Consider the following 21,786-nt stretch of genomic DNA (forward strand, 5'->3'; position numbering starts at 1 on the left):
ACACACACACACACACACACACACACACACACACACACACACACACACACACACACACACACACACACACACACACACACACACACACGAGTTCATTTTAGGGAAAAGGCTTGATTTCTGCCACAAATCAAGCTTTTACCTTTTTCGCCACTTTGATCAAAGCGGTTAGGATTACGCGCAACTGACCGACCGATCGACCGACCGAATAAGCGAATATCGGAACCGGCCGAGCCGACTAACCCTGCGCCGGGGAGAGGGGGGGGGGGGAGAGCGGGAGAGACGCTGTTCACACCGTACGACTTATTTTTCATCGTGTCACGCCCGACACTGCGACACTGGGGCGAGTGCGCCCCTAGGTCGCAGCTACAGCAGCGCGCGGCAGAATCACGCGCCAAGGAACACGCCAACCCTTGTCAAGTGAGCCGAAACATTCTCACGCCGGCACAAGGCTAAACCTGTTCCATCGCCTCCGGAACGTCGTCGATCGTGTAATCGCGCTGATCCTCCCAAATAGGTTGCCAGACACAGCCGCAGCAGCCCTCATTATTCTCGAGACAGCCAACAAAGGTGCCAGAGTTGTCAAATGGTGGGGCCGCGCACCAAAACTCTTGCCCGTTGTTGTGTGCCGAATTGTTGCACTCTGCACAAGTCGTCTTGAACGTGAGCATTGCGCAGCAGCAAACGATCGGATAGCCCATCACGTGCGCGGCCACTTTGCCCGTTCCAGCGCCAAGTTCTTTTCCGCACTGCTGGCATGCGTCGTGATGATCATATCCGGGGTCGAAGTGTCTGTGGCCGTCGAAGCGGGTGGTTCCTTTCGCATGTTTGTAACACCACAACGGCAGGTATGTGCAGCGTACCAAGAAAAGGTAGAGCACCAAAATGCCCGCTGCGGCGGCAATGGTGGAGTTGTCGAACATCTGTAGGGGGGAAGGTGCAGGGCGTGGAAGGAAAGAGGCGGCGGCAGTAGCAGCGGTGGAGGCGGCGCTGCGACACACAAGGAGGCGGCGGGGAGAAGGGGGGGCGGCGGGGAGAGGGGTGGTGGGTGTCGCCTTGTCGGGCGCGAAGCGCCGCTAGGACTGCCAAAGGAGGCGGCCGGAGGACGTCTAAGATTAAACTTAATTTTTCTTACTTACTTACCAACGGTTGAGGTATGTTCTTGGCAGAAGGGAACCACATCGTAGATTCATCGTACTCCATGTGCGAACCCGCCAACGATTTTTGCCCCTGGCGGGCGCCGCGGACCAGTTAGTTCCGCGAGCGCTCGTCAGCGGGTGGTGTGCGGTTCTTGCCGTAGTTCCTCTTCGGTCGCCTAGCCCCGGCGCCGTCTGTCGGACGCCTGCGTGTCACGAGTGCGAGCCGCTCGCGGTTCGTACGCCCGCTTGCGGGTTCGAGTGGCGGGCCATCCCGCTTGCGGGATGGCTTAGCGGGTTCGAACCGGCACACATTGGCTGCCGGGGTGTGCCGAGGGGGGGCTGGGTGGGCGGTAAGCCGTCATTGCCCGGCGCTGCTTGCAGCGCTCTGGGTGGTAGTGGCGGCGCTCCAAGAGTGGTGCTCTTGGGAAGAGGTTCCTCCTTTCTTTCCGCTCCCCCCCCGCAAGGCGCGAGACACACACACGATTTTGTTTTGTTGACATGAAACGATAAACGCCCGTTGCGGCGCGCGAACGCAATGCTGCATCGTTCAGGCTCGCCTCCGTTTCGTCTTCAGTCTGACACACCGCGATCCCACCGGAAAAAGCGAAGGTTGTAAAAAAAAAATGCAGCAAGCAAGCTTCAAGCCCAAATGGAGAGTCAAGCGTCCAGCTCGAACGCGGCATCCTGCTCAACTACAACCTGTTCGGCCGCTGCCGCCTGCTCGACCACGCCCTCCGACAACGTGCTCACCGACGACAACCTGCTCGACATCATCCTCGGAATCCATCGAATCTGCGGCGACGCCTGGGACAGCCGTCGCTCCGTCAGCCACTCATTGCTGCGAACCCTCGATAGCCAGGTCATCACCTATGCGGATGGCGGCGCCGGCGCGGCGGCCCGCGCGGAGGTGGCCCTGTGCCGATTCCCCGCCCTTCGCGAGCTGCGCATTCGAGGCCTCGATGACTTGAAGCGGCTGCTTCCGATCCTCGCCAGCCGGCACTGCGCACAGGCCTGGCGGCTGCCTCACTCGAGGCTCTCGGCCGGCCTTCCGTCGCTCGGCCTTCCCTCTGTCGCGCCGCACGGCCGGATGGTCCGGCTGGAGCTCTCGGGCTGCGGCGCGCTCACCGACTCTGACCTCGAGAGCCTCGCCGAGGCGCTTCCGCAGCTCGAGGAGCTGCAGCTCTCCTGCAACGCGCAGCTGGTGCGGCCGAGGCTGGGCGGGCTGCGCAGGCTGCGCGTGGCGGCGCTGTACATCTGCGCCACGCTTCAGGACGGCGCCGTCGACGACCTCTGCCGCGGCTCCCCTCTCCTCCGCGAGCTCTCCGTGTGGCGCTGCTCGGTCTAGTGCTGCCCTCTAGTGCTCACCTCTAGTGCTCACCTCTAGTGCTCACCTCTAGTGCTCACCTCTAGTGCTGCCCTCTAGTGCTGCCCTCTAGTGCTGCCCTCTAGTGCTCACCTCTAGTGCTGCCCTCTAGTGCTCACCTCTAGTGCTCACCTCTAGTGCTCACCTCTAGTGCTCACCTCTAGTGCTCACCTCTAGTGCTCACCTCTAGTGCTCACCTCTAGTGCTCACCTCTAGTGCTGCCCTCTAGTGCTCACCTCTAGTGCTCACCTCTAGTGCTGCCCTCTAGTGCTCACCTCTAGTGCTCACCTCTAGTGCTCACCTCTAGTGCTCACCTCTAGTGCTGCCCTCTAGTGCTCACCTCTAGTGCTCACCTCTAGTGCTCACCTCTAGTGCTCACCTCTAGTGCTCACCTCTAGTGCTGCCCTCTAGTGCTCACCTCTAGTGCTCACCTCTAGTGCTCACCTCTAGTGCTCACCTCTAGTGCTCACCTCTAGTGCTCACCTCTAGTGCTCACCTCTAGTGCTCACCTCTAGTGCTCACCTCTAGTGCTCACCTCTAGGCGCTGCGCCGGCCGAGCCTCGCGGCGCCGCAGCTCAAGCAGCTGAACGTCTCCGAGTGCTTCGAGCTGACGGAGGAGGCGCTGGTGGGCGCGCTGCGGCGATGTCCTGCCCTGGTCAACCTCCTGGCGGCGGGGTGCCCTCTCCTCCGCTCCCCGCGCCTCTCCGGCTCGCGCCTGAAAGAGCTCGACCTCTCCGCCAACACGTTGGGCGACGAGACACTGACCGCCGCCTGCGCCGCCGCGTCATCGCTGGAGCGACTCGACGTCAGCCACTGCCGCAGCCTGCAGTCGCCCACTCTCGGCGAGAGGGGAGACACCTCCGCCCGCTCCTCGCGAGACGGCCTCCGAGGAGCCTTCTCGGAACTGTCCTGTAGGGGGGGAGATGCTCCGCTCGCTGATCGCCACCGGCTGCGACGGGTGAGCCACGGCCCACACCCTTGGCCCCGCCCTGCTGCGCGTGCGTGGAGACGTCTGCCCTCGCCCCCCGCCCTTGCCTCACCTGCCCTCCCCTCGCCTCCCCTTCTCTCTCCTCTGCCTCGCCTCCCGCGCCTCCCGCCCTTGCCTCACCTGCCCTCCCCTTCTCTCTCCTCTGCCCCCCCTCCCTCGACAGGCTGACCGACGAGGCGGTGAGCGGGCTGTGTACACGCTCACCGCGCCTGGCTACCCTCCGCCTCTCCCTCTGCCTCTCGCTCTGCCGGCCGACGATCCGCGCGCCGCTGCTCTCCGAGGCACACCTCAGCGGCTGCTCGGCGCTGCAGGACTCGACGCCTGAGCCAGTCGCCGGGATCCCTTTTAGAGCATCCCTGACGCCCCCCCCTCTCGCGGCTGCTCGGCGCCCGCAGGACGCGGCTGCGGCGGAGCTCTGCGCGAACAGCCCCCACCTGCGGAGGCTCGGCCTCGCCCTCTGCTCCTCGCTCCGCTCGCCCGCCCTGCGCCACGAGGCACTGCTGCGGCTCGACCTCTCCCACTGCGCGCGGCCCGAGATCGCCCGGCCCGCGAGATCGCTCGAGCTCGGCCCGCGAGATCGCTCGAGCTCGGCCCGCGAGATCGCTCGAGCTCGGCCCGCGAGATCGCTCGAGCTCGGCCCGCGAGATCGCTCGAGCTCGGCCCGCGAGATCGAGAGGACGACGGAGGCGGGACCGAGCTGGCCGGGGCTGGGCGTAGGCGGAGCCCTGCTCGAACCCGAGATTGGAGGCCGGTGCTGATTAGCCGAGAGTGGCCCGAGATTGACCCGAGATTGACCCCGAAATGGTCGAGGCCGAGGCTGGCCCGAGATGGTGCGAGGCCGAGGGCGGCGGCGCCCCTCGCACCTCACGCCGCGGGCTGCTAGTCTGGAAAAGTGCGCTACGAGCCCGCCGTCACGAGCAGGCGCCGAGAAGAGAATAGAAGAGAAGAGAGGAGAGTCCGCCGTCACGAGCAGCGAAGAGAAGAAGGGGGAAGAGAAGAGAGGAGAGTCCGCCGTCACGCGCAGGCGCCTCTCGCACCTCAAGCTCGCGGGGTGCGCGGCGCTGCTCGACGCGGCGCTCGAGCGCGCGTGCGTCCGCTCGCCGAGGCCGCGCAAGCTCGCCGTCGCCCCCGCCGACGAGATTGCGCGAGGCTGAGCGAGGCTGGCCGGGGGGGTAGGCTGCGCAAGCTCGACGTCTCGCGCTGCACCGCGCTCGAGGCGCCGTCCCTCGCTTGCCCCGCCTTGGAGGCGCTCTCGCGTGCGCCGGTCTGAGGCAAGGAGCGCGGCGTATCCAGCGACGACTGTCCGGGCACGTGACGCGCAGGTGCCCCCCCCCCCCCCTGGCGTGCGCCGGTCTCGAGTTGAGGCGAGATCACCCGAGATCACCCGAGATCACCCGAGATCACCCGAGATGAACAGGTGCTCGCGTGCGTCGGTCTCGAGCCGGAGGCGTTGGCGGCGCTTCGCCTGTCCGAATGGTTCCCGGCGCTCTCCAAGGCGACCGCGGCTAGAAACGCACACACACACACACACACACACACACACACACACACACACACACACACACACACACACACACCACACCACACACCCGCACACACACAGACACACCTATGGCGCGTGCATTGGCCCAAAGCCGCCCGACCCCGCCACCACCTGCGCTGCCCAGGTCAAGGGCATGGACTGCTGAGCCGGCGAGGAGGTTTTCGAAGAGCTCTCGAGCTGAGTGACCTTGCAGGCCGACCAGCAGCAGCTACGAAGGTGCGCCGCCCTCACCGCCCGACACACCCACCCACGCCACTTGCCATGCGCGCCTCTCCCCTATCCCACCACGCCACGCCTCTATACCACACTCCACACCAGCACTGCACACCACAATCCCGCGGGCCCTGACGTGCTTGTCAGCACCGGGGCCCATTTTTATTCTCTTGGAACTCGGCGGCGCCGCCGCTGAGTTTTTCGTGCGCGATGTTTCCGCTTTGTCAACCACTGTTCGATCTCGTCCAGCTGAGAACTGACAACTGTGCGCTGTGCGCGGAGCGAAGACGGTGAGAACGAGCAACGAGCACGGAGAGCAGCGGCCTCAGCTACAACGTACAAGCAGCGAGCAGGGAAGCCGACATGCGGCGCTTGTGCGGCTGCGGGATGCGGCGGGGAGAGCGGCATTGCCATTGGTTTTGCACGCGCACGCGCGGCACGGGGCACGCGCCCCCAGTCCGTACGGACTACGGTACGTTACCTCGCTGTGTGTGTGTGTCGTGCCTGTCGGAGAGCTATCTCGGTTTTAGCCCCTTTTACCCCGTAATTGCCAAAAAACCTCGATGTAATATCACACACGGCCGGCCGCTACGTTTCGTGGCCGAGCAGGCTCGGCAGGCGGCCGCTCGCCTCCAGCGCCTCAAAGCCGGGTGAGGCGGCCAGGCAGAGCCCCGGCTCCCCCGAGGGCATGTCCCCGTCGGTGAAGCCGCCGACGCACCGCCCGCCGACCCAGACAGAGGGCATGGACGTCCTCCCGGTCGCGGCGGCTATGGCCGCGCGCAGCGCCTTGCCATCCCTCCCGCGCGCCTCAAGCTCAATCGTGCGCACGCTGCCTGCCGGCAGCCACGCCTCATTCCCCTCGATGGCGGCGAGCCGCTCCTTGGCGAGGAGGCACCACGGGCAGTCGACAAACGAGAAGAGGACAACCTGCGACGAGGCCACCTCCTCGAGGAGCCGCTGCCGCCAGCAGACCGCGTTGAACTCCGAACCAGCCGCCTCGACGATGCGATCCACTTTCCAGCCGCCAATGTGCTGCTGCTCCGCCTTCATGAAGTTGGCGACCGCTTGGCCGGCGCCGCTGCGTGCGAAATCGAGCTTGAGCGAATCCGGAGCAGCCGCCATCGGCGTGCCCTTGAGCATGTGCAGGGCCACGTCGCCCTCGATGTGCTTCTTGTGCAGCGCGGCGACGCCATCGGAGGCGGAGAACCATTCGAAAAAGGCCTTTGTGAGAGAGAAGGCGACTGCCATTTCTTTGAATGAAACACTGCCACCGCCGCCGCTTCTGCCCTTCCTACCAAAACGCGAGGTTGCGGCGTCGAAAACAAAAAAATGCCGGAGGGCCAACCCTCGGAGACCCGTGTTTACTCTACGGCCCTTGTCCTGCGAACGCGCACCCCCAGGGCTAGGGCTCTCTTGCCCGCAACCCGATGCCAATCATCCGGCCCGCTGGGTGCGCTTCTTAGCTCCCCGGCCCTGGATGGATGTGCGGTTACTCACTGCACTCCAAGTGCTCCAAGGTGGTCTCTTGGTTCCGGCTCCTAGCCAGATAGGGGGTCTGTTGACCATGACTCGCGCCAAAACGCCCTACCTACCTACCTATCCTCAGGCCGCGTAGCGAAGCGAAAAGAGACGAAAATAGGGCAGTCATAAATGATCCCCATGCCCGTTCGGGCGGCTTCCATTTCGGCAGGTACTAGTAGTGTACCTCCGATTAGCGGTAAAAAGTAGACGTGCAAAAAACCGTGACGCAGTGCGCGTATAGTGTCGGCTCCTGTCACCTGTGTCAGGTAGTTGCCCATTAGGTATCACTGTGTTATCGCGCGCCTTGCTGGCCGCCGTAATGGAGCTCCGCCGCGAGCCGCAGCGGTGGCCTCGCGTCCCAATCGTCGCATGAGTGATTCCCATTGCTCTGGATCGCCTCGCTCACCAGGCTGGTGACGCTCGGCAGCTTGTCCAGGCCGTAGCCCCAATACATCCACTCCCCTTGTCTGTCATTGTCGATAAAAACGGATCGCATCGTCGAGCCTCCATTCTTGTGGACGTGCCGGTCGATGGCAAAGGAGCACGCGGGAGGCGGCACGCGCACGAGGCCCGCCATTGACACCACGCGCGCACGCGCGCGCGCGCTCTGCCTGCGTGGCGCGCGCTGCGAGTCGAGCGATGTCGCGATGTGTTGGAGAGCGAAGCGCCCGCCCTCGACGTTAGAGACGACTCTCCCAACTGTGAACAGTCGTTATCTGTATATGCGCAGCTATTCATAGCCGCGCCTGTTGTTTGTGTGTGTGTGTATCCGCGCTCTTGGCGCGATTACGAGAGTGACTAGTGTGTCGCACTAGTTGTACTTTTCGTAACAGTATTCCGCATTCATTGCGAGGGCGGACCACTCCTAGCGTGCAGACCGCGGGAGCTGGTGCCGCGGCCAGTGTATACCTGGCCTGCGCTGTGACGCGCGCGGTCTTAACCTCCAATTCTTTTCCCCCTTGGGAATCGTTTCTTGCGTGCGGGCCGCGGGCTGTGGGCCAATGCCGACGGCACGAACGCTGTTCCGCATAGCGGTGCTCGATGGCAAGCTCTACGCGGCGGGCGGCAGGAATGAGGCTGCCGTCATCCTCAACCTGGTGGAGCGGTACGACTTTGCTACGAAGAGGTGGGAGGCGGTGGCGCCGATGGCGACGCCACACGTGGGTCACGCCCTTTCGGTGCTCGATGGCAAGCTGTATGCAGCGGGCGGGCGGGATGCCAACTATCACGCCCTCAGCTCGGTCGAGCGGTACGACCCGGCCACGAACGCGTGGGTGGCGGGCCGACGAGGCGGAGGCGCGGTGGAACTCGGGCATGGCGGTGCTCGACGGCAAGCTGTACGCTGTGGGCGGCGAGAACGCCGACGGCCGCCTCAGCTCAGTGGAGCGGTACGATCCCGTGACGAACGCGTGGGAGGCTGTGGCGCCGATGGCGGCCGAGCGGATTGCTTCCGCCGTCGCGGTGCTAGACGGCAAGCTGTACGCTGTTGGCAGGTATGGCGGCGGCTTCCTCAGCTCGGTCGAGCGGTACGATTCGGCGCTGGATGCGTGGGAGGCGGTGGTGCCGATGATGGCGGCTCGGGACGATTTCGCCGTCGCGGTGCTCGAAGGCAAGCTGTACACTTTGGGCGGGTGCAACGACGACGACAACGGCATCCTCGGCTCGGTCGAGCGGTACGACCCGGAGTCGGATGTGTGGGAGGCGGTGGCGCCGTTGGCGACGGCGCGGGGCTATCCCGTAGCTCTCTTGATGTAGACGACTGTTTCGGGCGCGCGCGCGCACAACACACGACGAGAGCGAAAGTTGGAATACGGGGTAGCGGACCCTGAGTTGCACAGGGGTTGTATGCGCCAGGCCCTCCTGCTCGGCTCCAGCGAGTACACAAGTGTTGTCCTTCGCAACAGAGTAAAGAAAAAGCGGTGACCACAATAATGAAAAATACAATAATGTGAACTCTACACAGACGACACATACTTTGCGTAGAGCTCTACCCACATGGCACATGCGTCTCACACTCATGGCATGGGCCATGACCATGCGGGCCTGTGTGACGTGCGACCGTCTGTATGTGTGCTCCGCTCGCAGAGCGCGCTCCAAGAGGTGGAGCCACCGTCTGTGTGGCAATTGGACAGTGGGCTACAGAAAGGGGGGCAAAGCGCAGCAATTGCGGAGGCCGCAGCTCAGCACGCGTCGAGAGCAGCGCCTCAACATCAATGGCCAAAGATGTGCAGATCCCAGCTGTAGAGCTGCGAGTCGGGGCCGTGCGCCGAGCCAACCTGTGTGTCCTTGATTGCGAGCGTCCAAGTGCCGGCCGGGTCCTCTCCCCAGGACCGCACCGTCGTCATCTTCCAGTTGAATGTCGGGTGCCGGAGCGACGGCGCTCCGTCCGAACCGATCCAACCCGCCGCGCTGCAGTCGTTGTAGTCGCACGCGCACGAGGTCGGGTTGTCGCAGATGCCGTCGTTGCGAGTCGCGCACGAGTCGGTCGACGGCGAGCACTCGGTCGGTGCCGGGTTGGAGTCCTCCGGCCGCGGCGCGGGCATCAGGACGGAATTGGTCCCCGACGGCGACATGAGCTCCACCTGCAGGTCGCCCCGCGAGGTGTGGTCGAGGTACAAATAAACCTCGATCCACTCGGTGAAGAAGCCACCCGTAGTGCCAACCTCGAGTGTGTGGACCAGGGTTGTGCCGTCGTGAGGGACGACGGTGGACGCAGGCGCCGGTTGCGCACAGTAGCCCCAGCTCTCGCCCTGGCAGGCCGCATCCGTCACGTAGCACCACTCTTCTGCGCTGCCATCGGGGCGACCGCAAAAGTTGTCCACCGGCGAATCAGGCAGGTCGGTCTTGCTCCAGGTCTGCTTGCAGACGCAGCCCGCCGTGGTCAGGGGGAGGCGGAACTTGGACATCCCGTGCGCCTCAATGAGCACCTCCGGCCCCCACGGTTCCCACGACTGTGCTGCCTCCACCGCCGCCTGCGCGTCCACCATCCCAAATCCGTACTTGACATTGTGGTGGTAGCCCGCCTCATTCGTGGTCCAGCCCTCGTCGTCCGGATCCGTCATGTAGGACGTCTGGGCGAGGATACCCTGAACGTCGCGGTACGTGAGCTGCGGTGCCGCCTCGAGCATAAGCGCCACGACGCCCGACACGACGGGACACGCGTACGACGTCCCTTGCCCCTGGGCCGCGCAGCCGCCGCCGTTCGCCGCCACCATCCAGTTATTTGCGTGGTCGTAAGCATCGCCGCCAGGAGCGCTGATAAAGAGCGACGCCCCCGTCGTCGAGTAGTAGCTGTGGCGGCCAAACTTGTCGGTCGCGCCGGTCGTGATCGTAAACCGGTCGTGCTGATATCCCATCTGGTTGATGTCGTCGCCTCCGCCGTGGCCGTTGCCGGCAGCAAAGACGTAGACCGTGCCCAGGCCTCCGCGGCCCGTGTGCACTCCCCGCATGAAGTAGGTGACCGTCGTCGGGTCGAGGTGCTGGAAGCTGCATTGCATCCACAGGTGAGTCCACGCGGCGCACTCCGGATCCGTCTCGTAATTGGAAGGGTGGCTGCAGTAGCGTTGGATGCGCGAGTCGCAAGAGCCGGGCACCCAGCTCGTGCAGACTTCGCACGGCGACGGGAAACGCGGGTCGGGGCTGGTCGCTGCGACCGGCCGGAAGGGGCAAGCCATCTTGTTCTGCCGGAGCAGCTCGTGCGACAGGCAGGGCGGGATCCCCCACGAGTTTGACGACACCGCGTTGGTCTGCAGCGCATAGTCGCTGAAGGCGAAGAGCAGGTTCTCCTCGTTCGAGTTTGTGCGGAAGCTGCACTTTGAGAGGCCAGCGCCGTACGCGATGCCGCGGGAGCACTCGTCGTTGGCGGACGCAAGCGCGATCGCCGCCGTCGTCGTCCCGTGGTCACCCATGTTGTACTCCGATCCGGGGCACGACGCGGCCTCGTCGTACTTGCTTGCAAAGTCTGCGGGGGGGAGGGGGGGGGGGCGGGACGTGAGGAAGTTGCGGCGAGGAAAGAGAGATGGTGTGAGGGCATGCTGACTAGTCGATCTCTGTCTGTCTGCCCGTTCTCGACTGTCCGTGCGTGCGATCTGTGCCCGGGGTTGTGTTTTTGTGTGAGGGCATGCGGCACCTGGATGTTCGTGGAAGGGCCCGAGGTCGTTGATGTTGATGGTGACCCCCTCGCCGGTTATGCCCTGGGCCCAGACGGGCTCCACGCGGACGAGATCAAAGACCCACTGGTTCGGCTCGTACAGCGGGTCCGACAGGGTGTCGTACTTGGCGTCGCAGGCGTCGACCCACGCGTCCTCGGGGCAAAGCTCACGGTCACCGTGCCGCGCAGTGACCGTCTCGGTGTACTTGGCGCAGAGTGCAGCTGTGGGGCACCACTTGTAGCCGAGGGCGGTGCAGCCGGAGCACGTATACGGGTCGCTCTCACCGCAGTCACCTCCGTCCTTGAGGCAGGCCGCGGTGCTGCAGGCCTGGTTGCAGATGCCGTTGCCAATCGCAGTGGAGTCGCAGGACCAGTGGCACGCCTCATCGCGGGAGTGGGTGCACGCCATCGCCGTGCCATCGTCCCTCGTGCACTCGACCCCGCTCGTACCAAAGATGTCGTGCGGCTGGAAGCACTTCTTGGTCCCAACAAACCCAAAGCCCTCCGCCTTGCACTCTGGCGCACTTGATGGGCACACACACGTCTCGCTGTAGAGCCGGGGCGCTCCAGCCGCGGTGGCATTGTACGGCGCCGGCGCGGCGCTGGCCGCATGGCACAGCAGGAGCAGGAGCGCGAGGGTGGGCAGCATCCTTCCGGGACGCGGCGCAGTCGCAGCGTGCAGATGGAGATGGGAAGGAAGGTCGTTGGCGATCGATCGCGTTTGTGTTGTCAAGAGTTGTGTCGGTCGAAACTCGGCGTGACGACTCCTTACCCCGATTAGGTTTGGGGCGTTTCGTGCCCCGTTGAATGGTCCTTGCTGTGACTGTTTGACATGGAACCCGCCCCACAGCAACGGCAACCCCCACTCTGTCGCCGCGGCCCGGCCGGGACGCGGGAGAAGAGTGTGTGGAGAAAGAAAGAGCAAGCAGAACGCGACAAGAAGCAAGAAGGCCGAACTCAAACACGAATGTGAATATGTAATATGTCAGAACGCCCGTTTTTTTTCGCGAGAGTGTTCCAGTCTTCAAAAGATACGTGTAGCCTACGTAATGGACTCGGACAGATCAGACTCGGCCCAGCCCAGCACCCGCTCAACTACCGGCCTCGCGATCTCGGCCATCCTCTGCTGGCCAAGAGAGAGAGAAACTCTGTGTGACACATTTCTCTCTTGGCGCTTATGACTTAGAAATGCTGCTGGCCCTCCACGGACGGGTGGTTGCACCCACCGACGTTCGCGTCGACCTGCGTGCGCGGACGTGTCACGGTTGTAGAATGAAGCACTTGGAGCACTTGGAGTGCAGTCATCAACCGCACATCCAGGGCCGGGGGGCTGAGAAGCACACCCAGCGAGCCGGATGATTGGCATCGGGTTGCGGGCAAGAGAGCCCTAGCCCCGGGGGTGCGCGTTCGCAGGGAAAGGGCCGTAAAGTAAACACGGTTCTCCGAGGGTTGGTTCTGCGCTTTGGGTGTCCCCTTGCTAGCGGCGGAACGCCCCCTCTACTCGGAGCTAGTAAACACCAGACACAGGCATGACGTACACTCTCACCCGACATCGCCACTCAGGGCCCCTCCGCCCGATCTCCCCACCCCTGTGTGTGCGTGCGTGCGTGCGTGCGTGAGTGCGTGCGTGCGTGTGTGCGTGTGTGTGTGCGTGTGTGAGCGTGTTTGTGTGTTTGTGTGTGTGTGTGTGTGTTTTTGTGTGTGTGTGTGTGTGTGTGTGTGTGTGTGTGTGTGTGTGTGTGTGTGTGTGTGTGTGTGTGTGTGTGTGTGTGTGTGTGTGTGTGTGTGTGTGTGTGTGTGTGTGTGTGTGTGGTTTGTGTTGTGTTGTGTTGTGTGCGAGGGGTGTCTCAGTGGCGAGGGGCGGCGGGCTCGGACGTCCACCGAGTCGCTCCGCGCGCCAGGCGGAGCGCGCGCGCGCGCGGGCCAGAAGGCTCTCGGCAGGCTCAAGAGGACATCTGCACGAGCCTGTCGAGGACTGGGGCTCCACTCGAGGTCATGTTCATAGATTCCAAAGCATTGTTAATAGCAAAGGGGGGAAAAGGTACCCTCGACCCTCACGCCTGCAACCCTCGCGCGGCAGCACACCACTGCTCCGCACGAGACACCGTTGCAGGACCAACCCCCAAAACGCGACAGCGCACACAAAATAGGGAGGGTGGGTGGGGAAGCAAGACAGGCCGTGTGGGGTGTGGGTGTCACGAGGACAGACGTCCACGAAGACGGTGGACGGACGCAAACTCCTTATCCAATTCACACTCACGGCTGTCCTACTGGTCATATAGAAAGTCGGCCGTCCGCGAGCCCCCAGCTCGCCGACGGCGAGAGAGATGCCACGAGGGGTCGCGGTGGCGTCCATCGCCATCCTGCACGGAGAAGAAAGAACTGATGCAGCCGAAGGGCTGGCGCAGTAGGAAGGAGAGCCTGGCGCGGCCAAGGACGAGGAGCGGCGTCATGGCCAGGTGAGCAGGAGAGAGCAGCGGAAGCCGCGCTCATCAGAGCAGCGAGCGGGCGGGAGCGCCCGACACGCACGGAAGTTCAAACTTCCGTAAAAGATGAAGTAAAAGATGTCCACGGAGAGTCCGTGAAGGACGCAGAGGCAGAAGAAGAGGTAGGAGAGGAGAGGGTGAGTCTCCTGCGGGAAACTAGTGGCCTATCACGAGTTAGGGCCCCTACCCCAATCGTTATCGGCGGAGGCGAAGAAGGATCAGGCGCGGTCTGGGGTGGACGCGTGACAGATGATTCCCCCTGAAGGCCGCGCCGCCGCTCGCTGAGCGACGCCTCACATCGGCACACCGTGATGAACACCGCCATGGTGACACCCGAGGAGTGGGCAGCGTTCGAGCTCAAGGCGGCCGGCTGGAAGCCCGTTTACAACCCGCCGCAGATCGGCTCAAGCTGCTCCGCGAGGCTCGTGCGCTGTGTGATCAACTCTAGCTGCCTGTGCGTCGGTCCCTGCTGCCGCGCCGCCTTTGACATGCCTTGCTGCTGCCCCACGGACAGCTTTCGGATCACAAATCCGGAGGCGGCCTTCGGAAGAATGCTCGAGCGCGCTTCGACAACGCGCCGGACCGCCTACGATGGCGTCTGGTGGGTCGCGCCGCTGGGTTGCAAGGCGATGTCATCGACACGTCCATGACGCGTCCAACTGCCTGTCACAAGGTGGATGGAGGACAACGTCGCAGGCGAGGGCCTGCTGACCCTGCAGGATGCAGAGTGGTTCTCGGACTCGCTGTTCTTCAAGACGGCCGGGTACAACTGGACCGTCGACAGCTGCAGCACCGGCGTCGCGCTCGTGTTCCCCCCACACGCGAGGCCGCCGGCACACGTCCGCGACGCGGCGACGCCTCCCAGTAGTAGGCGGCGTCTGGCTCACCTTTTGGTGGGACTGCGTGACGGGAGGCAGGCACACGTTCGAGGTGTCGCCCTCCCTACCGTCAGCCGGAGACTCGCACACGCGACCGCACAGACGGGACCGCACAGACGGGTCACACACACACACACACACACACACACACACACACACACACACACACACACACACACACACACACACACACACACACACACACACACACACACACACAGACACACACACACACACACACACACACACACACACACACACACACACACACACACACACGCACACACACACACACGCACACACACAACAGAGAAGCACACACACCGAGGTGGCGCCTGCAGGTGTCGCCGTCGGGGCGCTGGATCATGATTGTCGCCTCCGGTGCGCCCTCGCCCCGCTCGCCGCTTGCCCTTGCTCTCCGCCCTCGCCCGCTGCACGTCCAGCACCCGAGTCTCTGTCTCTCGGCAGGCGACCAGATAAAGGGAGCCAACTGGATCTACGTGCTGCAGGATCTCGAGCGCGGGGGCGCGACACGCTGCAGATGAGACGCCGTAGAGTCACGACCCGATCTCTGCGTGCCCAGGAGGGCGACGTGGTCGTCGGCGCGGACGGCGCACCGCTGCCGGAAGGTGCTGCATGGAGCGAGACTTGCCGAGAGATGGCAGAGTGCCCGGGGTTGGACCGAGGCGAGGGCGGGAACGGGACGGGAGGGAGACGTGAGAGAGGCTGACAGGGAAGAGTGAGGCCTGACAAAAGGAGAGGGGGGGGGGGGAAGAGGGAGAGGGAGAGAGGGGGGGGGGGGGGGGAGAAGAGCAGAGAGAGAAGAGGGCAGAAAGAGAAGAGAGATGTACATGAGAGCGGGCCACCCCGCCCCCCCCCGCCAGGCGAGGCCGGCGGCGTGCAGCTTACCCCGATGTACGAGAGGCTCAAGGCCGCGGTCTACAACCAGTGCACCTGCGCCTTCTCGCCCACCGACGGCTCGAGCTTCATTCTCGCCGCGCAGGCGAACCGGTTCGGACCCGCGCCGCCCCCGCCCGAGCGCATGGCTCGCTGACGGAGTCCGAAAGACAGCGGTCCTGAATCGCCCGTCTCGCGCTGTCGTCTGCGACTCATGTTTCTTAGGAAGGTCGTCGTGGTTCTTTACAGGTATATGTTACTCGTGAGATGGCAAGCGCGGACGTTCTATACCCTCTTCTCTCCCGCACGGATGATCGACCCCAGCAAAATTCTTTTGCGCAGCGTGACTCGATGTTGCACTTGCCGCCGCGCTTGCCTTCCACCGAAGTCGCCCGTCGAGTGTGAAGTCGCCCTTATGGCCTGGCTTGTTCGCCGCCTTCGCGCCCTCATGGTCGAGGAGCCGCTGTGTGCGGGCGACCTCACGTGTCGGCAGCCGCAGCGACGCTCCTCCTTTGAGCGCGAGCGACTCTCCACGGGAGACATTTCGGTTCAGCGGGCGCAACGGCAGCAGCGCCGGTCCTTTGACCTGGCGCAGCAGCAGCAGCGCCGGTCCTTCGAGGAGAGCCTGCGAGTGCAGCAGCAGCGTCGGTCATCACAACGCTCGCGCAGGTCGAGCCACGGCAGAGTGAGTCGGCGCACGAGTGAGCGGTGGCGGCTCGCGGTGGCCGGTTGGGGATCCGTTCGCCAGAGCTCGTGCTCCGAGGGCAGCTCTCGAAGCTCCCAGGTCACGTCTGAGTCGGAGGCGAAACGGTGCAGCGGGTCCGGGGTGGAGGCAGAGGCGGCGCCGGCCGAGCCAGTGTCGGAGGCACCACCGGCGCCTCCGACCGAGAGCGCGGCGGCGGCGAGAGAGCGGATGGAGCGGATGGAACGGATCGAGCAGGCGCAGTGGGCGAGGCTGGAGAAGGAGCGGATGGAGGCAATAGAGCAGGCGCAGTGGGCAATGGCGGAGGAGGAGGACGACGAGGCGCCAGAGGTCCTCGAGTCAAGCTCTGAGAGCTGCCTCGGACTCTTCCTCGCCGGTGCGGCGGGCGCCGGCGCGGAGGAGCAGTCGCCGGCCTAAATGTTTAATATTCGATCTGTGTCTGTGCGTTTTGTGTCGCGGCATGCCATTTTTTTCATAGCGAGTTGGCTAGAGGGATGTTCTACACAATGTGTTTTCTCGCCGGTCGGCGGGGCACGTCTTTTCTGACATGTCCCCGCGCTCTGCGGACTGCGCACCGGCGCTGCCACAGATATAGCGCCGCAGCGTGCCACTGGCGGCCCAGTGCTAGTGGGGGAGTGTGCGCCACGGCGCTCTAGGAGACGTTTTCATTTCCGTTCTTCTTCGTGAGAGTACTAACAGCATACCATGTACCAACCGTAACTCGGATCAGAGTCTGGCCACTGGCCTTGGCACGGCCAGCTCCGCGTCCCTGTCGAGCTCAACGTACGCGTTGCCGATGACCATCCTGGACGCGCCCTCCTGCTCCTCCCCGCCCTTGGCCTCCGCCACAAAGACCACCCGCCGCCCTTCGGCCCACACGCGAGTGCGCACGACGTCGCCTACAGTCGATTCCGAGAAAGTTCCGAGTAGGTTCGTGGCCCACAAGCGGAGCACACACGAGAGCTGCCTGGCGAAACGGTGCCGACGAAGCGTGCGCGCACCGCCCTGAAGCGAGTAAGGAAACGCCAAATGAGTCTCCACGTGCTACAGGAGCCCCACGGCATTGCAAGTGCAAGTTTCCGGTGGTGTGTGTGTGTGTGTGTGTGTGTGTGTGTGTGTGTGTGTGTGTGTGTGTGTGTGTGTGTGTGTGTGTGTGTGTGTGTGTGTGTGTGTGTGTGTGTGTGTGTGTGTGTGTGTGTGTGTGTGTGTGTGGCCTGAAGCGGGCCGCGTCGCCGCGCGCGCAGAGGAGCAGCACCGCTCGCACCTATCCCCCCGAGGAGCGCGCTCATGTCGACATAGATTCACCGCAGTGGCGCGGGACCGCACACTCGCACCGCGTAGCCGAGCGTGCACAAGCCGTGCAGGATTGGCGACTCGAATCCCTGTGCGCGCGCGGCGGCCGGGTCGACGTGCAGCGGATTGTAGTCGCCGCTGAGGCGGTAGAGCCGCGCCTAATGGTGAGGCACATGCATGTCAGCACGGCGTGGGGCATGTCAGAGGGGCATGGGCGTGGGTCTGGGTGGTGGTGTTTGTGTGCGGTATGCGCCTGCTGCGCGCCGACGCACTCGGTGTGAGACGCATCGCACGCCCGCGGCGGCGGCGGTGTCGGCGGCGCCGACGGCTCACAGCCGGAGGCGGCCACGCTGGTGGCGCCGAGAGCGTAGGCGGAGGCGCGCATGCGGTAGAGCAGAGCGCCTCCGCCGTCAAACAGCTCGCCGGCGGTGTGTATGAGAGCACCGTTCCGCTTCGGGACGACGCCGAGCAGGCGGGACTGGTACGTGAGCGTGTGTGCGCCCTCGGCCGATGGGACGTCCCGGACACGCTCGATGTACCTCTCGGCGTCCAGCAGCGCACGCGCTCCGGGCAGCGCCAGTCCGGACGACGCGAGGCGGAGCAGGGTTGGCGACGGAAAGTCGACCATCGACCTCTGGCGAGTCAGCCAGTCACTTGATGACACCATGAAGTACAGCAATCGCCATCTCGCTGGCCTCTCCGCAGGCCCCCCCGACCGCGTCGAACTCATCGGCGCGGGCTCTCTCGGCTACCGGACCGGCCCCAGCTTCGGCTGAGGGCTAACTAACAAGCTGCCGAGCCCAAAAATCACTGTGAGAGTCGCGATTTCTTGTTGGTCTTCAAGAATCTCACTCTTCCAGGATGGTCGACGCATAAAGAGGACCGGCGGGCTTTGATTGGTTCTACCTTTATTCAAGTGCGTGTCTCTTCATTGCTTTTTATTGCTCCTTTGTGCACGAACGTGTACATTTCGGCGCTGAGCCCCTCTGACTGCGCCACTACAAGGAAAGCAGGCGGCCTTGTGAAGCGCCACCCTCGCCTGTCGCTCCGAGGACTCACTGGACCTCTCCCTGAAGTGGCGATTTGAAGAACCTCGCCCCACAAACCAATTTCTGTTACGCTTGTCTGGCGCCGCGCCTCGCAGGCGTTTCTCGTGGCGACCTCTTGAGCTTTGATGGTGCCAAAACAGATGGTGCCGATCGCCCGCCCGCCCGCCCGCTCGCCAGCACCATTCCACACCAACTCCACCCCACACGATCGTCTTGCATCTCCGCCCTTATACTGCCCGCTTGCCGGCTGCCGCCGCTGTCGCCGTCGCCACACGCCTCTGCGTTCCTGCAGGAGGGAAAGATGATCTTTGCCACGGCTCTCGTCGTGCTTGGCCTCACCGAGTCGGCTGACGCCCTCGTCCCACAGCAGTTGGCGAGGGCCCTCGTGGCGGTGAAACATGCGTCTGCCCAGACAAGTGTGTCGTCCAGGGCGTTTGAAGCTTGCTCATCGCACTCGGATTGCAGCGACGACAATTACTGCGATACCGCGCAGCAGTGCTTCCCGTGCTCCGCGTGCGCTTCTTTTGACGACGCTATCGACGGCACGTGCCCGTCGAAGTGCGGCGACGGCGGCGGAGGTTGCTCATCGCACTCGGATTGCAGCGACGACAACTACTGCGATACCGCAATGAACTGCTTCCCGTGCTCCGCGTGCGCTGCTGTTGACGACGCCATCGACGGAACCTGCCCGCCGAAGTGCGGCGACGGCGGCGGAGATTTCGGAGACCTTTGCAACGATGGCTCCGGGTGGGAAGAACTCTTTGGCGCCGACCTGCTTGAATGCCTCTGCGAGAATGGCGCGACCTCAGCGTCTGTGAATGACCCCGGCCTTGAAATCATTTGCAAATGTGAGGATGAGTTTGTGCGCGGCACCTCTCCCCTACCCGCGGCCCTCTGCGATCTCGCTCACCCCTACCACCCGTGCGCACAGAAATCGTCTGCGTCAGTCCAACTCGCGGCCGCTTTGTCGGGCCAAGACCCCGACGACTACTTCAAGGAGACTGTTCTCGAGGGGGAAGAGTGCCCCTCGGACGACCCCTGCTTCGCCCGTGACACCCTCGCCCTCCTCCCGTCGGGGGAGCGAGTGCCGATGGCCTCGCTCAAGGCAGGCGACCTCGTCATGGACGGCCCCTCATCAGTCGCCCGCGTCATCGTCAACCAGCATCGCGAGGCCGCCGTGCCACCGAGCCCGCTGTACCACCTTCTCGCCGTTACCACAAATACCCGCGCCGCCACCCTCTCGCCTCAACCAATCCACACCGAGCCCGTCTTGCCGCCAGGCCACCTTCAAGTCGGCCCTCCTCGAGCTCGAGCACGCCAACGGCATACTCTCCCTCACCCCCGATCATGTGCTGGAGGTGGACGGAGAGGCGCGGCTGATGCTAACCCCCTTCCTCCCTTCTCCCACCGCCCTCCCACCACCGCCCACCTCCCACAACCTCCCACCACAACCTCCCCTGCCGCAGTTCGTCCCCGCGCGCATGGTCGCGGCCGGCTCCAAGCTCGGCGAGTCCGAGGTGTCGCGCGTCGTCGCCTCGGTGGGCGAGGTGATCAACCCGCTCACCACCTCGGGCAAGATCCTCACTCAAGGCGGCGTGCTCGCCTCCACCTACCCCGAGTGGGTCGCCGAGTACATGCTCTCCTCCTACCTCGTACCGCTCCCGCTCTCGCTCTCCAATCTGCTCTCGTACCTCTTCCCGGAGACCGCGCAGGCGCGCCTCGCCTCGCCTGTTAGCACCCCTCCTCTGCCCTCCTCACCCCGGGTCTGAAAGAGCATGGGGCCCTCACACACAGGCGTACTACGACGCGCTCATTGAGCCGCTCGTCACCAAGGCCCACCCGAAGCACCTAAAGGCCGCCCTCCCCGCCCCGCTCCTCCCTGCCGCCTTCCTTGTGGGCGACCTCGCCGTCTCCGCCGGTTTCGCCGCCTTCGCGCTGGCCTCGCCGTCGGGCGTGGCGGCTGTCGCGGTCCTCCTCGCCGCCAAGATGCGCAAGGCGCGCAAGTGAAGATTAAGGCCGGCTCCACGTCGCCGTCAACCGCCCTGGCCGGTTGTCTGAATCCTGTGTACTACCATCGAGCTTCCTTTGCATGTCGAGGGCTGCGCCCCATGAACCCGCATCCGGCGCCAGATCACATGATCCGGTGGGATCGCGTGCGCCCCCGCCCCTCCCCCGCCTCCGCCCCCCCGCACCAAGGCTCTACCCCGACTCGTCAGCGAGCTCCATGTCTATGTCCATGTGTGGGCGACCGCTGCGGTAACGGGTAAGACACGTGCTGTTTACAATTAGTTTACAAATACCCACTCGCTGCTGGTCATGCAAGACTGACACTTTGAGTCAGGTGTGGAAGGAGGCGGGCAGGCGCCCTCGGGCCCCGAGCCCCTCCTCGCGAGCCCCCCGAGACTCTCTCCGAACTCAAATTTATATCCACCGCAAAGAGAAAGAAAGAACGAAACAGTCTCTCGCCAATTCTCGCACGCAGCGACCTTCATGCCACCTCGGTCCTCGCTCCCCTCGCGGTCTTCTCACTCTCGTCGTTCTCTCTCCTGCTGCATCATCCTCTGACTCGTCGCTTAACGGCCTCGTTCTGCGACGACCGACGACGACGCCGCCTGCCGATCCCTTGCGCGGCTTCTGTCGCCTCTCTGCGACGATTATTCTTCTTTCAAGGTCGTCTGCCGGCCCCCTCAGCAGCAGCGGGGAGCACGGTCGGAAGGGCGCACTGCGAGGAGAGAGAGGGGGGGGGGGGAGAGGGGGGGGAGAAGAGTGTGAGGGGTACGGGGGCGAGGGCATGGAGGGGGAGAGGAAGAGCAAGGGCGAGAGGGGGCAGGGGACGGGTCGATGGCATACTAGGGGGGGGAGGGTGGTGGGCGGCGACCGCCGCATACCGCCCTATGGCGGCGAGTATCTATCGCTACGCCAGGCAGGGAGGGAGGACAAGGACGTCGACGTGCGGCTGCTGCTGTTCGAGTCGTTCGGTGGGTTCGGGAAGGGGGTCCGCGAGATCCTCTGGAAGGCGGCGAACGTGCTGCAGAACAAGCTGACGCGGGCCCAGTACCTGCCTGGAATGCGTGGACCATCTTTGGAATGCGGTGTGCATCTTGAAATGCGAAAAGTCAACTCGGCGTTCTGAGTTGAAAAATGCAATCTGAGTTGATTTTTTGCAACTCAAAATGCCCTCAGCATCTCAAATTGCGGGTTCCCGCTTCCCCGCCCCTGACGTGTCGTGGCGCGTACCTTCCCTTGCGACCTTGTGAGTTGTGACCAGGGCGCGTACGAGCTCACACAGGGACGAGGGAGGGGTCCGGAGTGGATAATGCCGTGTGCGTGTGTGTGTGTGTGTGTGTGTGTGTGTGTGTGTGTGTGTGTGTGTGTGTGTGTGTGTGTGTGACACAGTGTGTGTGTGTGTGTGTGTTGTGTGTGTGTGTGTGTGTGTGTGTGTGTGTGTGTGTGTGTGTGTGTGTGTGTGTGTGTGTGTGTGTGTGTGTGTGTGTGTGTGTCTCATGTCGCCGCGGCGGGCCACGCATCTCTCGCCTCCGGCCACTTCCATCACGTGTATGTAACGC

At 63.9% G+C, this 21,786-nt stretch overlaps 6 protein-coding genes across 6 annotated transcripts; 3 read left to right on the forward strand and 3 right to left on the reverse strand.

The window, feature by feature from the left end:
* Positions 1-1,785: 1,785 nt before the first annotated feature.
* EMIHUDRAFT_454373 (hypothetical protein) lies at positions 1,786-4,641 on the forward strand (the record flags this gene model as incomplete). The annotated part of the gene is made up of 4 exons (XM_005792388.1): positions 1,786-1,995; positions 2,077-2,475; positions 3,041-3,174; positions 4,512-4,641. The coding sequence occupies 4 exons, from the start codon at positions 1,786-1,788 to the stop codon at positions 4,639-4,641; spliced, it is 873 nt and encodes a 290-aa protein (XP_005792445.1).
* Positions 4,642-5,831: 1,190 nt separating this feature from the next.
* Positions 5,832-6,491, reverse strand: EMIHUDRAFT_223249 (hypothetical protein; the record flags this gene model as incomplete). Its single annotated transcript, XM_005792389.1, has 1 exon — positions 5,832-6,491. The coding sequence occupies one exon, from the start codon at positions 6,489-6,491 to the stop codon at positions 5,832-5,834; it is 660 nt and encodes a 219-aa protein (XP_005792446.1).
* A 2,483-nt stretch (positions 6,492-8,974) lies between these two features.
* On the reverse strand, positions 8,975-11,563 carry EMIHUDRAFT_108768 (hypothetical protein; the record flags this gene model as incomplete). Its single annotated transcript, XM_005792390.1, has 2 exons — positions 8,975-10,725; positions 10,894-11,563. The coding sequence occupies 2 exons, from the start codon at positions 11,561-11,563 to the stop codon at positions 8,975-8,977; spliced, it is 2,421 nt and encodes an 806-aa protein (XP_005792447.1).
* A 4,048-nt stretch (positions 11,564-15,611) lies between these two features.
* Positions 15,612-16,372, forward strand: EMIHUDRAFT_361228 (hypothetical protein). Its single transcript, XM_005792391.1, has one exon. The coding sequence runs from the start codon at positions 15,624-15,626 to the stop codon at positions 16,293-16,295; it is 672 nt and encodes a 223-aa protein (XP_005792448.1). The 5' UTR covers positions 15,612-15,623; the 3' UTR covers positions 16,296-16,372.
* A 167-nt stretch (positions 16,373-16,539) lies between these two features.
* EMIHUDRAFT_454374 (putative peroxisomal multifunctional beta-oxidation protein) lies at positions 16,540-17,933 on the reverse strand. The gene is made up of 5 exons (XM_005792392.1): positions 17,425-17,933; positions 17,213-17,329; positions 17,093-17,142; positions 16,846-16,883; positions 16,540-16,777 (listed from the first exon to the last, which is right to left on the reverse strand). The coding sequence occupies exons 1-5, from the start codon at positions 17,899-17,901 to the stop codon at positions 16,605-16,607; spliced, it is 855 nt and encodes a 284-aa protein (XP_005792449.1). The 5' UTR covers positions 17,902-17,933; the 3' UTR covers positions 16,540-16,604.
* Positions 17,934-18,510: 577 nt separating this feature from the next.
* Positions 18,511-20,606, forward strand: EMIHUDRAFT_439801 (hypothetical protein). Its single transcript, XM_005792393.1, has 7 exons — positions 18,511-18,652; positions 18,794-19,082; positions 19,152-19,391; positions 19,501-19,590; positions 19,687-19,932; positions 20,015-20,375; positions 20,582-20,606. The coding sequence occupies exons 1-6, from the start codon at positions 18,522-18,524 to the stop codon at positions 20,225-20,227; spliced, it is 1,209 nt and encodes a 402-aa protein (XP_005792450.1). The 5' UTR covers positions 18,511-18,521; the 3' UTR covers positions 20,228-20,375; positions 20,582-20,606.
* Positions 20,607-21,786: the final 1,180 nt, after the last annotated feature.

This window comes from Emiliania huxleyi (assembly GCF_000372725.1).
Source record: "Emiliania huxleyi CCMP1516 unplaced genomic scaffold EMIHUscaffold_108, whole genome shotgun sequence".
NCBI lineage: Eukaryota > Haptophyta > Isochrysidales > Noelaerhabdaceae > Emiliania > Emiliania huxleyi.

Bases quoted from the DNA above. Each gene is read 5' to 3' on its own strand.
- EMIHUDRAFT_454374 (XM_005792392.1), bottom strand. From the start codon at position 17,901: ATGAGTTCGACGCGGTCGGGGGGGCCTGCGGAGAGGCCAGCGAGATGG. The intron at 17,330-17,424 runs GCGCATACCGCA...CCTCACCATTAG, and splicing joins AGTGCGTCGGCGCGCAGCAG to GCGCGGCTCTACCGCCTCAG. The intron at 16,778-16,845 runs GCAGCTCTCGTG...AATCGACTGTAG, and splicing joins CGTCGGCACCGTTTCGCCAG to GCGACGTCGTGCGCACTCGC.
- EMIHUDRAFT_439801 (XM_005792393.1), top strand. From the start codon at position 18,522: ATGATCTTTGCCACGGCTCTCGTCGTGCTTGGCCTCACCGAGTCGGCT. The intron at 19,392-19,500 runs GCCGCCGTGCCA...TCTTGCCGCCAG, and splicing joins TCGTCAACCAGCATCGCGAG to GCCACCTTCAAGTCGGCCCT. The intron at 19,591-19,686 runs GCGCGGCTGATG...CCCCTGCCGCAG, and splicing joins TGCTGGAGGTGGACGGAGAG to TTCGTCCCCGCGCGCATGGT.
- EMIHUDRAFT_361228 (XM_005792391.1), top strand. From the start codon at position 15,624: ATGGTCGAGGAGCCGCTGTGTGCGGGCGACCTCACGTGTCGGCAGCCG.